This window comes from Notolepis coatsorum (assembly GCF_963971535.1).
Source record: "Notolepis coatsorum genome assembly, chromosome: 15".
Classification (NCBI taxonomy): Eukaryota; Metazoa; Chordata; class Actinopteri; order Aulopiformes; family Paralepididae; genus Notolepis; species Notolepis coatsorum.
This window is the reverse complement of record NC_140179.1, coordinates 52,694,769-52,709,412: the sequence shown is the minus strand read 5'-3', so window position 1 is coordinate 52,709,412 and position 14,644 is coordinate 52,694,769. Positions and strand designations below refer to the sequence as shown.

At 44.7% G+C, this 14,644-nt stretch overlaps 2 protein-coding genes across 2 annotated transcripts in view; both read right to left on the bottom strand.

Moving 5' to 3' along the window:
• wnk4a (WNK lysine deficient protein kinase 4a) overlaps positions 1-14,644 on the bottom strand; it is a 209,809-nt gene that overhangs the window by 116,878 nt on the left and 78,287 nt on the right. Inside the window, exons 2-4 of the mRNA XM_084331128.1 lie at positions 8,996-9,168; positions 2,375-2,595; positions 1,352-1,509 (exon numbers count right to left, since the gene is read on the bottom strand). Of these exons, the coding sequence (XP_084187254.1) occupies positions 1,352-1,509; positions 2,375-2,595; positions 8,996-9,168 (552 nt within the window). The remainder of the gene's footprint in view (positions 1-1,351; positions 1,510-2,374; positions 2,596-8,995; positions 9,169-14,644) is intronic.
• LOC311242181 (uncharacterized protein) lies at positions 10,711-13,526 on the bottom strand. The gene is made up of 5 exons (XM_084331129.1): positions 13,497-13,526; positions 12,200-13,040; positions 12,017-12,076; positions 11,744-11,815; positions 10,711-11,035 (listed from the first exon to the last, which is right to left on the bottom strand). Exons 2-5 carry the CDS (start codon positions 12,915-12,917, stop codon positions 10,833-10,835), a joined length of 1,053 nt encoding a protein of 350 aa, XP_084187255.1. The 5' UTR covers positions 12,918-13,040; positions 13,497-13,526; the 3' UTR covers positions 10,711-10,832.

Genomic DNA, 14,644 nt, shown 5'->3' with positions numbered 1-14,644 from the left:
GCATCGAACATTGTACATATGTCTATACTGAACACTGTGACCTCATTTTTTACTTCTAATTTACATGCTATACTATGTTATTTTATTTTATACTTATCTTGTCTTGCACAGTCTCTGGAGCGTAACAGTAAGAAGCATTTTGTATAAAAGTATTCTGTACTTCTGTATGACAACTATTAAAGAAACTTGAAACTTGAAGTTGCGCGGCAATAAACAGCTCGCGCCAGGTACTATATATAATGCAAGCTGTTATTGGCGCCTTTAGTGTACAACAACAACAACTGTATCTCCACTCATGCTGCGGCTGCCTGCGATCATACTAGCTAGCTGTCTCTCTACCCTGCGTGGGAAACTCCAGCAAAGGCTCACGGATTCCTTCTTTGGAACAGAGGCCAGTGTCCTTCTCCGCCACTTCCCAGATACGAGAGCGACAAAGACAAGAGCAGACTTCACATCGTTCTACAGGTCTGCCATCGTCTACCTCGAGAAGTGGTTCGATTTCTCCAATGAGAATTATCTGAAGGCTATTTCTGTCATGTCTCTAAAGAGAAACATCAGCTTCACTGACCTGTGCGCTACAGCTGAAGCCCTTAAGATCAACGGCGTGTTAGACATGGATGCGCTCTATGAGGAGTTTAGTTTAATCGTGGACCCCAGTTGGGAAGAGAAAGAGGGGTAGACCAAAGAATGCTGTCATGCACTTGTCCTAATAAACTAACCTACACTGTAGCACTCAACACTTTGATGAACATTGTTGCTCAGCTGATAGAGTTGTGCCCTTCCTGATGACTTGTCGTACAGAACTTGTAAGTCGCTTTGGATAAAAGCGTCAGCTAAATGACTAAATGTAAATGTAAATGTAAGAACACCTGGCGAAGGACGGTGATGATGGAGCTGAAGGAGATGGGTCTTTCCTGGGACGAATCGCAGGCCAAAGCACGAGACAGGATTCAGTGGCAGTGTATGATTGCGGCCTTATGCCCCAACCGGGACGAAGAGGATAAGTAAGTAAGTAAGTAAGTAAGTAACTACACCACCACCACCACCCCCCACCACCACCACCACCACCACCACCACCACCACCACCACCACCACCACTACCACCACCACCACCACCACCACCACCACCACCACCACCACCACCACCACCACCACTACTACTACTACTACTACTACTACTACTACTACTACTACTACTACTACTACTACTACTACTACTACTACTACTACTACTACCACCACCACCACCACTACTACTACTACTACTACCACCACCACCACCACCACTACTACTACTACCACCACCACCACTACTACTACCACCACCACCACCACCACTACTATTACTCACGCTGGTGACTTTGCGGTAGATCTGGGCGGCATTTTGGCACTCGGAGTATGGGTATTCAGAGGTGGCCATCTCCAGAATGCACATTCCGAAGGCATAGACGTCCACAGCCTCGTCGTACTTCTCCTCGTACATCTCTGGAGCCATGAACTCTGGCGTCCCTGGAGGGGGAGAGAAGTCAATAATCACTATGTGTGTTTTTCGTTGTTCCATTGTGAGCCTGTGTGAAGCCATTGGGACATGTAATGTGATTTTGGGCAGTACAATTTTTTTTTGTTTCTTTGTGGTATCAATTATTATTTAGTTGTTTTTTACTTGTTTAGTTCAGGAATAGGGGGCAGGTAATTATAAGATTTATTCTTCTTCCTGCTCCTTTTGCCCATGGCAGAACTGGATTTATGATTTAGTATGAAAACTGTATGATACTTCTATGTGGCAAATAAAACTCTGAATCTGAAAACATCTGACTCGACACAGTCCCGTAGGAAATGTGATTAAACATCATCTAAGTGGAATCTGTGGGTTTGGATTCTATTTCCTCAAACACTTATCATTACACATTCACCCTTCTGCCTCTAAGGTAGCTAACCTTGCACGACAGCTGGCTTCGTGAGATCACAAGAGAGAATCCATCTTGTCAGGCTTCAAGATATGCGTTGGTGCCCCGAACCACAGCGATTTTTGGACCAATCAGCATCCAACCACGGCGGTTTGGACAAATCAGCATCCTTAGAGGAACTACCGAAGGCTACGGGGCAAAGATACAACTATTTGTCTCAACTATTTAAAATTAACTTTTAAATTAACTGTGTGTGTGTGTGTGTGTGTGTGTGTGTGTGTGTGTGTGTGTGTGTGTGTGTGTGTGTGTGTGTGTGTGTGTGTGTGTGTGTGTGTGTGTGTGTGTGTGTGTGTGTGTGTGTGTGTGTGTGTGTGTGTGTGTGTGTGTGTGTGTGTGTGTGTGTGTGTGTGTGTGTGTGTGTGTGTGTGTGTGTGTGTGTGTGCCAGGAAGTCCAGTTTCTCTCTCACCAATGACACTTTTAGCGAAAGAGGCACTTTTGAGCGTGGCCAGGCCCAGGTCGCCTATCTTGACGGAGCCAATGGGTCCAGTGATGAAGATGTTGTCACACTTCAGGTCCCGGTGGATGATGGGAGGGGTGCGCGTATGCAGGAAGTGAAGCCCTTTCAGGATCTGACGACTCCAGCGCTGAAGCAGTTTCAGTTTCATCTCCTTGAACCTCTTCAGGTACCTGCGACACAGAGACCACACAGTCTAAACCAGGGGTTCTCAAACTTTTTTTATACCACGACCCCATCTTATTTAGGAATTTTTTTGGCGACCCCACACTTTATCGTGTAATTTCAACATGGAATTAAGGAATATCAAAATAAAAGCACACATTGTTGAACTTGATCATGCATATTTTATTTATTAGAAAATGTAATTATAGCACTATGTTATCAATACACGTTTATAAAATGAGGCATATATAGCCAAAATATGTTGCCAGAACATACAAAAAAAATACAAAACACCTACCCACGACCCCACTTTGGGTCGTGACCCGTAGTTTGAGAACCGCTGGTCTAAACACATGTAAACACTGCCAGGAGAGGATGCTTTTAAAAGGATGCCGCTCTTTGCCATTTGTGCATTTTAGTCTATCGTCGTCACCAGACACTAAGAGACATGTTATCCTTTGGTTTCCCTAAAAGGGCATTCCTCACTGAAACCAAAGAGCACCTCTAGCAGCCAGCGTTCTGCAGTGGTCCAACATGTAGCCACTTCCTGCAGGTTTAGGTTCCATGTGGAGGAATAATATACTGTCCTCTCCCTCAGTTGATATCTTGCACCCTTCTCCCCAAGTGTTTATCCCCTCCCTTCCCCCAAATCTACAGTTTATAGTGTGTGTGTCCCCCCTCCTGACTATAAAGGAGACCCTCTCTCCCTCATTCTCTCTCATACTTCCGGGTCTCTTAGCTAGTAGCCTGGATGATCTCTGACTATTTTGTATGTATTGATCATTCTGAGTTAATAAATCGTATTAACCGGATCCATTCGACTGAGTAAGTTATTACATGTTTCCCACACTAGTTTGTTGGTGGTCCATGTCTGGCTGCCCTGATGGCCCATGGTTTAGGTCTTGTTTTCAACTGACATTGAAATAATAGGCCTATTTGTGGGGTTGTATAGATAAAATGTAGTGGAGTGAAAGTCTCCTTAAATTTACTACAGCACTTAAGTAAAAGTACTCTGTTACTTTACTTTGCACCCCCTTGCCTCTACATCATACTGTACATGTCCGTTTCATTAGATGGTTCGCAGTGGAGAGAGTGACAGGGAAGATGTGAAGCAGAGAGAGAGAGGGAATTATTTGAATAATGATATGATTTGAAAATAATAATAAGAAATGCAAATATATATCCAAGTCCTGGTCTAAAATAATGGATTAGAGGTGACTTTTAAAAAGCCATCTTAAAAAAGATTATAGGGGCGCCAGGGTGGCGCACCATGTAACACACTGCGGTGCTACGCGGTCGACCCAGGTTCGTCTCCCGATCCCGACGTACATTTGCTGCATGTCTTCCCCCCCCCATATCTTCTCTCTGCTCTCTGTCAGTCATGTCTGACCTGGAAAAAGCTGGAAAAATGCTAAAAAAAATAAATCTTAATAAATAAATAAAAAAGATTATAGATGATTTTAAGAGGTGGCTGCCTGGCCGTTGTCGCTGTGGGGCAGAGCGGAAGTTCTGAAGATGAATGTACTTACATTTTCATTTACATTTACTAATTTAGCTGATGCTTTTATTCCAAAGTGACTTACAAGTTCAGGTCAGCAGGAAGGGTACAACTCTTTCAGCTGAGTAACAATGTTCGTTAAACAGTAGGGGTGTAAATATTTGACCGCACAACTATTAGATTCGATTACGATTCTTCAGGCAACGATTCAATGCATCATGAAATCTCTTCATTTGACCACGATTCAATTCGATTAGATGCGATTCAATTAATTTTCTATCAGTTAATTCCCCAAAAAAAGAATTATACACAAATGTGGCTGGGGGAACTGATTCACTCAGCATGAATGGACTATAGGTAAAAAAGAATTATGTACTTCCACATGAATGTACTTCCAGATGAATGTACTTCCACATGAATGTACTTCCCAGACATGTATTACGCCTGCTCTGCCACTACAATTTCCACGAATACTGATTTTAAAGGGGACATGCATTGCTATTCCTAGCACTATTTGGGAAACTTTACACAATTCCTGTAAGTCTATTGAACACATCTGTAAGGTTTTATAAAAAAAAAACATTGTTTTATATTTCTAATCAAGTACTCAAATGCCACATTTTTCTCACTTTGGATTTCAGGCTGTGTTGGCCTGGCTCCGCCCATAAGCACTTTGAGTGACAGTCATCCACACAGTCTGCGACTGGCACAGAGAGAGATAGAGAGAGACTGAGGTGGATACTAATTAATTTCGCCGCGGGGGGCATAATCCCACAGGACAATGCATTGGTAACTTGTTTCAAATGACAATATATACCCCTGTGAATATTATTGTATGGATCGGAATACGGGTGTGCGCGTGGGAGCATGCGCAAAGATATTACAGTGATATGCTGATGCTCCCGACTGCGAGGGAGAGAGAGAGATAGAGGGAGAGAGGGAGAGAGAGAGACAGAGGGACACACGGAGGCACGGAGCAATTACACACAACCTGTGTAAATGCTCCGTGTGTGTGTTTGAGAGAAGACGGGTCCCTCTCTCTCTCTCCATCTCTCTCCCTCCTTCTCTCTCGCTCGTCCGCTTACACTCATCCGCGGACGAGCAAGAGAGAGGGAGGGAGAGATGGAGAGAGAGAGAGGGGGACCCGTCTTCTCTCAAACACACACACAGAGCGGTTACACAGGTTGTGTGCCTCGCAGTCAAAACCCGTTTGAGGAAGTGTCGGTTACACTATGCGCTCTCTGCCTCGCTCTGTTTGAGGAAGTGAAGATATTTCCACTCGCTCTGCTGTCGCTGTCAACCATAGAGGGGGCGTTAGTTATGCAAATCAGTGCTATATTCACGTCAGCAAAACTGTCAAATCAGAACAGCTTAGTTGAGTGAGGATCTCGTGAACTCGAGACTAGACTGATGAGTCAATATGATAATTAACGACACAGACCACATTGATATAATCCCCAATTGCTAGGAAAACATGCTAATCACTGGAAAAGGCCATTTATAATGTATGTCCCCTTTAACCCATTCTCCGCCGATGACGTGTTTACACGTCATTCTCCGCCATGCGTAATCTGCCAATGACGCCTAAAGGCGTCTTTGAGATCAATATTTAATATTTTCGTCATGGTAACTATTCACATTTCACCCACGGAGTCTTGGCTGGTGCTGTAGTACTCCGCTCAACTCTGCAACGCTTCAATACCGCCACCTGGTGGTTGATCGACGAGTTGCCAAAACCGGAAGTGGCCGGAAGTGCTTAGTCCGTCCCCTATTCCGTCTGGACTCTATCCAGACACCGTGGATATCGATCCGTTGCCATAACTCAATAAACAACATGATTGGACGTATATTAGTATTATACAAACCGGAACTGGATCACCTAGATCAACATCACATAACTGGGATCTGTTTGCGCCAGTGTGATCGCCCAACGGTAAGAGGAAGCTGCCGTGAGTTTCAGAGTATTATTATTATCCATACAAACTGCTCTGATCTATATATCACCCATACTACATGAATCATTTAACGTCGGTCATTGAATTATAAACGACCCCCCCCCCCCGGTCACCAGCAGATGACCAGTCATGACGTTTAGGATCATGTACAGTTGAACATTTTAATATAACGTTGATCGGTATCAAACTGCATTTGATCATCTATGCATTTATGGCTATATCTCACGTTCTATGAAATACAGCAGAAAACGATAAAAACATATTTATACTCTGGACGGTATTTTAGTATGAATGTGTGAATGAAAAAGTAAAACGTTCCTACATCCTGAACGATAGATAATTGATGTTGAATGGGCCATAGTAATGTCAATTTAGCAATACAATTAAAAAAGTTATAGCCCTGCAAAGAAGGTGAACATCTCCATAGACAAATAGTGCTGGCAGAGAGGCTACAAGGATGGATATAAGCTCCGGCAGAGAATGGGTTAAGGAGATCAACACATAATTCTCAGGCTTTTTATGGAAAGACAAAAAGCCTACAATAAACCACAATAAACTGTCATTGCCAAGATCTGGGGGGGGAGGGGCGTGTCTCAATATACCAGATGTATATTTATACTATTCATTACTTAATGCTTTGCAGATTCCCTCTGCAATTGGCATATAATCAAAAACTGAAGGCAGCTGGGATTGGCTGGAAGGACGAGTCTTTAAAATCATTATGGTACTCTCCAAAACCCCCTCCAAAGACAACCCTATGATAATATTGTGTCCTGTGACATAGCTACAACCCTCCATAAAGATCTGGGCATCAGTGGTGTATCTCTACTTTCTTACCCACTATGCCATAACCCTATTTTTTCAGCTTGGGGGGGGCAAAACACAGCGCCAAAACACATCCCGTCTAGGCCAGTTAATACAGGGACGAGGAAATACGCAGCTCACAGTAGAGTGTGGCTCGTGTGAGTCCTCCTTCTTGCAATACCACCAAGTTAGGGCAATACTGAGACGTTTGTCACAGAAGGGTGGGGGCCAGTGAAATTGGACTGGGCTGATGAAGTGTTTCTGAAATCTTGACAGAAAAAAGTCTGAACAATCTGCCCAGTAATGTGCCTGTTGATGTCCAATCACATTCAAACAACGCTTTGTAGCACTGACCTGTCTGGTAACATGTCTGCTGGCCTGTCTGCTAGCCTGTCTAGTAACCTGTCTAGTAACCTGTCTAGTAACATCTCTGTTAACCTGTCTAGTAACCTGTCTAGTAACCTGTCTACTAGCCTGTCTAGTAACATGTCTGCTAGCCTATCTACTAGCCTGTCTGCTAGCCTGTCTACTAGCCTGTCTAGTAACATGTCTAGTAACCTGTCTAGTAACCTGTCTAGTAACATGTCTGCTAGCCTGTCTAGTAACATGTCTGCTAGCCTGTCTAATAGCCTGTCTGGTAACCTGTCTAGTAGCATGTCTGCTAGCCTGTCTGGTAACCTGTTTATCTATTTATTTATTTTACCCAGGGACACTACAGTGCACATTAATCAACATCTTCAGTTTCCACATCAATGTAAATGTGCCGAATTAGCTAATGAGCTAGTTTTCATCTGTAGTCTCTGCCTAACATGCATGTCTTTATGGTGCGGGAGGAAACCAGAGTACCTGGAGGAAACCCACGCTAACACAGGGAGAACACGCTAAACTGCCCCCTGCTGGGGTTCGAACCCAGGACCTTCTTGCTGTGAGGCTGCAGTGCTAACCACTGAACCCAGGACCTTCTTGCTGTGAGGCAGCAGTGCTAACCACTGAACCCAGGACCTTCTTGCTGTGAGGCAGTAGTGCTAACCACTGTGAACCCAGGACCTTCTTGCTGTGAGGCAGCAGTGCTAACCACTGAACCCAGGACCTTCTTGCTGTGAGGCAGCAGTGCTAACCACTGTGAACCCAGGACCTTCTTGCTGTGAGGCAGCAGTGCTAATCACTGAACCCAGGACCTTCTTGCTGTGAGGCAGCAGTGCTAACCAGTGAACCCAGGACCTTCTAGCTGTGAGGCAGCAGTGCTAACCACTGTGAACACAGGACCTTCTTGCTGTGAGGCAGCAGTGCTAACCACTGAACCCAGGACCTTCTAGCTGTGAGGCAGCAGTGCTAACCACTGAACCCAGGACCTTCTACCTGTGAGGCAGCAGTGCTAACCACTGTGAACCCAGGACCTTCTAGCTGTGAGGCAGCAGCGCTAACCACTGAACCCAGAACCTTTTTGCTGTGAGGCAGCAGTGCTAACCACTGTGAACCCAGGACCTCCTTGCTGTGAGGCAGCAGCGCTAACCACTGAACCCAGGACCTTCTTGCTGTGAGGCAGCAGTGCTGACCACTGAACCAGGACCTTCTTGCTGTGAGGCAGCAGTGCTAACCACTGTGAACCCAAGACCTTCTAGCTGTGAGGCAGCAGTGCTAACCACTGAACCCAGGACCTTCTTGCTGTGAGGCAGCAGTGCTAACCACTGGACCCAGGACCTTCTTGCTGTGAGGCAGCAGTGCTAACCACTGAACCCAGGACCTTCTAGCTGTGAGGCAGCAGTGCTAACCACTGTGAACCCAGGACCTTCTTGCTGTGAGGCAGCAGTGCTAACCACTGAACCCAGGACCTTCTTGCTGTGAGGCAGCAGTGCTAACCACTGTGAACCCAAGACCTTCTTGCTGTGAGGCAGCAGTGCTAACCACTGAACCCAGGACCTTCTAGCTGTGAGGCAGCAGTGCTAACCACTGTGAACCCAGGACCTCCTTGCTGTGAGGCAGCAGTGCTAACCACTGTGAACCCAGGACCTCCTTGCTGTGAGGCAGCAGTGCTAACCACTGTGAACCCAGGACCTCCTTGCTGTGAGGCAGTGCTAACCACTGTGCCACCGTGCCGCCCTGTCTGATGTGCGTGGGAGGGAAGCCGAGGGCCTCCCGAGCAGGACTTACGTCTTGAGCGTGCCCGAGGTCATGAGTTCGGTCACCAGGAGGATGACCTTGTGTCCCTTCACGGTGGACTTCCAGGAGTCATGGAAGCGGACGATGTTCGGATGCTGCAGGCCCTTCAGCATCTCCACCTCCTCGCTGAAGCGCTGGCGCTCGGCCTTGGTCAACTTACGGGTCTGCAAAGAGAAGACGACAGTCAGTTCGCAGGTTACAGCTACAGTCTTGAGTGCATGGTAGTAAAGACATATTAGCATAGTAGGTAGTAATATAGGCAAGGAAGATTATTTAGTAGCAAAGTGCATGATAGTAAAATAAATGAATGTACTTCCAATCCAGATCAATGAACTTCCTAGATGAATGTACTTCCAGATTAATGTAGTTCCTAGAAGAATGTACTTCCAGATGATGGTAAATCCTAGATGAATGTACTTCCAGATGATGGTAAATCCTAGATGAATGTACTTCCAGATGATGGTAAATCCTAAATGAATGTACTTCCTAGATGAATGTACTTCCAGATTAATGTACTTTTCAGATTAATGTATTTACAGATAATTAAAAAAAGTTTACAACCAACAAAAATGGATGTTGTTGTTTACATGTTGCCTGCATGCATTCCCTCTCTACTTCCCATTTCCAGGCCGTCGTTGTAAATACGAATTTGCCTGGTTTAATAAAGGTTAAATAAAATAAATAATAAAAAGAAATACATAATGAATACAAATAATTTCCCGACGTGGAATGCACCTGATTGGATAAATTACATGCTTGTGCTCTAGTGTGACATCTAGTGGCTAAATGTTATCTATAACATAAATTAAATATGGATAGTGTGAAATATGGATTGCTTTCAAATATATAACACTTTATATTTAAACAACCTGAATATGGAGAAATCACATAAAAACCAAACAAAAACACATCTTGGGGTTAATCTTGGATCTCTCTTGGAATAGAGACACTAAAATACAAATATGGTAGGCTGTAATGTTAAAGCTTTCAACCTATATTTTCTTAGCATACCTAATACTGAAACTGTTAGCTACTGTAGATTAAACAGTCATATATATTTGGTCAATTTCCTATAATTTACAGTAGTGGCGGCAGTGTGTTACCTTGGCAACCATCTGTCACAGTGCCCAAGTCCGTCCACCTTTTTATAGGATTCTATCACATTTGCATAACAATAGCGAATATTACGTACCTTGCGCCGTTTTCATTGGAGTTTTTTACAAAACAACGCTGTTTTATTTGTCCTATATATGCGGATATCATTTAAAAACTTAAATTTTACCATTTTAGTTCCCTTTAGACAACAAACATAATGCTAATGATGCACTTTAATTATGATAATTAGGTGGCCATTCACGGTCACTGTACTGAGGTGACGTGAGGGCGCATTCATAGTTTAACGCTCCTGTGTTCAGATCGCATTTTCATCAACTTTTACCGACCTGCTGACCTGTGAACTGTGAAAAAAGGTCTTGGAAAATGGAGTTCTTTTGTTTGAACCTGTTTTCATCCTTTAAAATCAATGCTGCCATCTACTGTCAGCTGGAAGGTAGTGTCGTTTGTCTACCATCTCATCTCAGGAGCAAACAACATCCCCATTTTATTTGTCTAACAAACAAAATATTAATCACAATCACTTGTCACATTAACATTTGTGAGTACATGTGTTTTCAACAAAAATATGACAAATTTAACACAACAGCCAGCACTTCATAAAATTTTATAAACATTATATAAAAAATACAATAAACATAACTTAGAACAATAACTATTTACAGCACACCATACATATTTATAAATTTTTTCATTCGCTCACTCATTCATACACTCATTCATCCAAACACCAGTAACACCAGAAACTAGCATCTTCGTCCTCCTCCTCCTCCCACTGGACACACATGGTGTGGAACCATTTGTGACAGTTGTCACACTGGACCCACGACACCAAACCCTCAGAGTCCACAGGGGGGTTCGCCTTTTTACACCGGCCACACCGCCAGATCCCCAGCTTCTGCCTCTTGGTGGTGTGACCTGCAGTTAAAAAGAAATTTATTATTATGACGCTGCTTGATTACAATATACCAAGGTCCAATAATAAGTAAGGGATAATGTATAGCTACGAGGTCATTGTCGCAAAATAATTGACCGACACGGAGTTTAAAATACCGAGGCGCAGCGCTGAGGTGTTTTAAACGTCAGTGAAGGTCAATTATTTTGCGACAATGATCGAGTAAAGCTATACATTATCCCGCTTATTACATGGCTAACTTACTAACAATATACCTAATTCATCGACAAGACTAGATCAAATGAAGACGCAGTTGTTCTGTGGCTCTGTCAGCCCAAATAAAGTGATTATTATTATCGGCAGCCGGCAGGTCTCTGGTCTGATTGCATGACTGAGTGCAGCTGTGCATATGCTGAGCAGCACTGATACAGTGTTGTAGTGGGCTTGATTGCGAACAGCTGCGCACAGCGGTCATTATTGTCCCACAGCGGTCATTATTGTGTGATAACGGACCTCTGACACGGGCTATTGACCAATCACAAGCAAGCATTTCGGCGAATGTGAAAACGCCATGTAATAAATATGAATAACTATCTATATAGTACTTTTCACACATGGACCACAGTTCAAAGTGCCCCACAGCAATTTGTATAAAATCAGCAAATTTTTTACAAAATAAATAACAATTCATAAGTTTGCCCTGACAAACTCAAAAAACATAAGTAACATGCCGATGGGTGTCGTGGGTCTGGCGTGGGAGGAGGAGGATGTCGATGCTCCTGTTGGTCCAGGAATACAGGAGGCTGCAGACACAAAAAGGGAGCACCACTCAAAAAAATTATTTTGTTTGGTTTGGTAAATATTGCGCTATGAACAGTCTATCAGTGTACTGTGTGTGTGTGTAGGCCGTAGGGGCAGGTACAATAAGAGTTTTTCTTCCTGTTCCTTTTGGCCATGGACATTTGTAGATCGTGTTTTTTTCACAGTTGTTTGAAAAAGCTTACGGTGGGAGGGAGAGGAAGTTGGCTGGGACACCCGGTGGGACTGCGGTGGGACTGCCGGCTCTGAGAAAATGGTTAAGAAACAATAAAACATGATTATTTATTCATAAAAAAATTTATACTTTTTTGCTAACTGAGAATGTTGTCTCCCAAATAACTGTTAAAAGAAAACAAATAAATAAATACCATCCATTATGGCTGTTGGGGAGGAAGAGGTGGAGGGGTGGTGATCTTCCCCTCTCAAAGCAGGCAGGCGAGTGCTGGTGTGGAGGCTAGAGGCGGGCAGCAGACTGTGGGAGGCAGAAGAGGGGGGCATGGAGGCTGAGGCTGAGGGACCGGCGATGGAAAGACCGGAGCTGGTGGTGGGAGCGGCCCCGGGGGACACTCCTCTTCTGCGGCTGGGGAGAGAGCCACCACGCGGGGTACGGGAGGAGGTTGTGGGAGTCCTTAAAGTTTCAGCCCGCTGCCGCTGTCGGTCTGCCCTGGCCAGAGCTCCTGCCTCGGCGCGGGCGGCGCGGTCCTCTGTCTCATCGATGGCATCCGTCATCTCCTGGGCGGTGAGCAGGCGGGCCTTGGTGGTGTTCCTCCTGACCTTTCCAGATCTTCTTGTGAACTCTATCTGGGCCAGGAGTTGTCCCAGGTCCGCTGTGATCCTCCCTGCTGTTACAAGGGGGTGGTTGAGGTAGGGGTTGGGGGGTGAGTCCTGGACTAGAGCACGGGGGCTGGGAGGGGGGCTAGGAGCACGGGGGCTGGGAGGGGGGCTAGGAGCACGGGGGCTGGGTGGGGGGCTAGGAGCACGGGGGCTGGGTCGGGGGCTAGGAGCACGGGGGCTGGGTGGGGGGCTGGGCTGGGGGGTAACAGCAGGGTTGGCACCAGGAGATGCAGGGGGAGGGGCAGACGGCATGACCCTCGACCAATCAATAGCCGCAGGGTCCAGAGGGTAGAGGCCACACCTCCTGAAGCCAGCCACCACCACCCTCCGATCTTTCTGCCTCTGGTAGGTGTCTCTGAACACCCTTGAAAACTCCTTTTTAGAAATCATGATTATTATTATTGTACGACTGACGAGTTTATTTTATTTGATTTATTTAGCACATTATTTAAAAAAAACAGTGCTAGGAGGGAACTTATGTGAGTGATTTATGATGAAATTAAATTAGATTTGAATTGTTTTTTTGAATATGGATAAGGAGGTTGTTGACCTCAATGATGAATTTAGTTTATTGCTATGGTTTGTTGGATATGAGTGAAATTCTGATGAAAAGATGCAGAACAATGGAAGGTATCAAGAACATCTTGCCTTTTGTTAATGAACTTGAATATGAATGAGCATGAAACCAAAATGATTATGCTGAAATATTACCAGACATGCAAACACACACACAACCTTACCTTCACCCAGTTCAGCATGGCAGCCTCACACACACACACACACACACCTCCATTCACCTGTAGAGAAACAAACAAGCACACACAAACCTACCGTGTCTGCTGTCTGACTTTGTCACTGCTTCAGATGTTTTTTTATACAGAGATTGAGAGAGAGAGAGAGAGAGAGAGAGAGAGAGAGAGAGAGAGAAAACCAGTTCATTATTTTCCCCGCGAAAATTATTGTTCTCCCTTCGATTATTTTCGCGCAACCTCAGTTCATCACTCGTTCAGACAAACTTAGATCTCTTATTAAGATTACAAATGTACAACACATTTCGTCGGACAAAACACTGGCTATATATGCTAGCAACATAACCAAACAATCTGACTTCATCTTGGGGCGAGTGGGAGTTCGTGTTTAAGGAACAGGAAGCTACTTTTACTTGGAAATCAGCGTCGCCCCGAACACATTCGAACAATTATAACGTTGCAGTGGTACAAACGTTCACATCTAGTAGTCTTTAGATGACTAAATATAGATGAATACTCATGAAATTTGATATATATACTCTAAAATAAGTATGATTTCATATCACCTACCTTTCGACGTGAAAATCTGGTGGGGCTGTGAGGAAAGATCCAGAATGCCGCGCAAGATGGGGCGTGACCGAAGTTGGGTTTGGGCGTTCCCAGATAAAGAGGGTGACCGGGATTGGTTTACGTTCCGTTATATTTCACACTGATACATATTTAATACGCCAATGGGTCAGTCAGTCAGTCACTCATTCATTCATTCATTCACTCACTCACTCACTCACTCACTCACTCACTCACTCACTCACTCACTCACTCACTCACTCACTCCCTCACTCACTCACTCTCACGGTTAGCCACTCATGCCCCTAGTGGTGACTCACAGGCATTAATCTATATGATATAAGATAATGCTTCACATCTATGACACTGTGTGACCTTGGTTCTAAAAGGAAAGTGGGAGGTCCACTGCCCTTAGTAATTTTATTGAGAGAGTAGGAAGGCTGAGAGGGAGACAGAGTAGGGGAGACACATGAGAGAAGGTTCATTATTGAGACAGTAGGAAGGCTGAGAGGGAGACAGAGTAGGGGAGACACATGAGAGAAGGTTCATTATTGAGACAGTAGGAAGGCTGAGAGGGAGACAAGAGTAGGGGAGACACAGGAGAGAAGGTTCTTTATTGAGACATTAGGAAGGCTGAGAGGGAGACAGAGTAGGTGAGACACA

Bases quoted from the DNA above. Each gene is read 5' to 3' on its own strand.
- LOC311242181 (XM_084331129.1), bottom strand. From the start codon at position 12,917: ATGCCGTCTGCCCCTCCCCCTGCATCTCCTGGTGCCAACCCTGCTGTT. The intron at 11,816-12,016 runs GTAAGCTTTTTC...TTGTGTCTGCAG, and splicing joins AACTTCCTCTCCCTCCCACC to CCTCCTGTATTCCTGGACCA. The intron at 11,036-11,743 runs GCATGTTACTTA...TTTTAACTGCAG, and splicing joins CAGACCCACGACACCCATCG to GTCACACCACCAAGAGGCAG.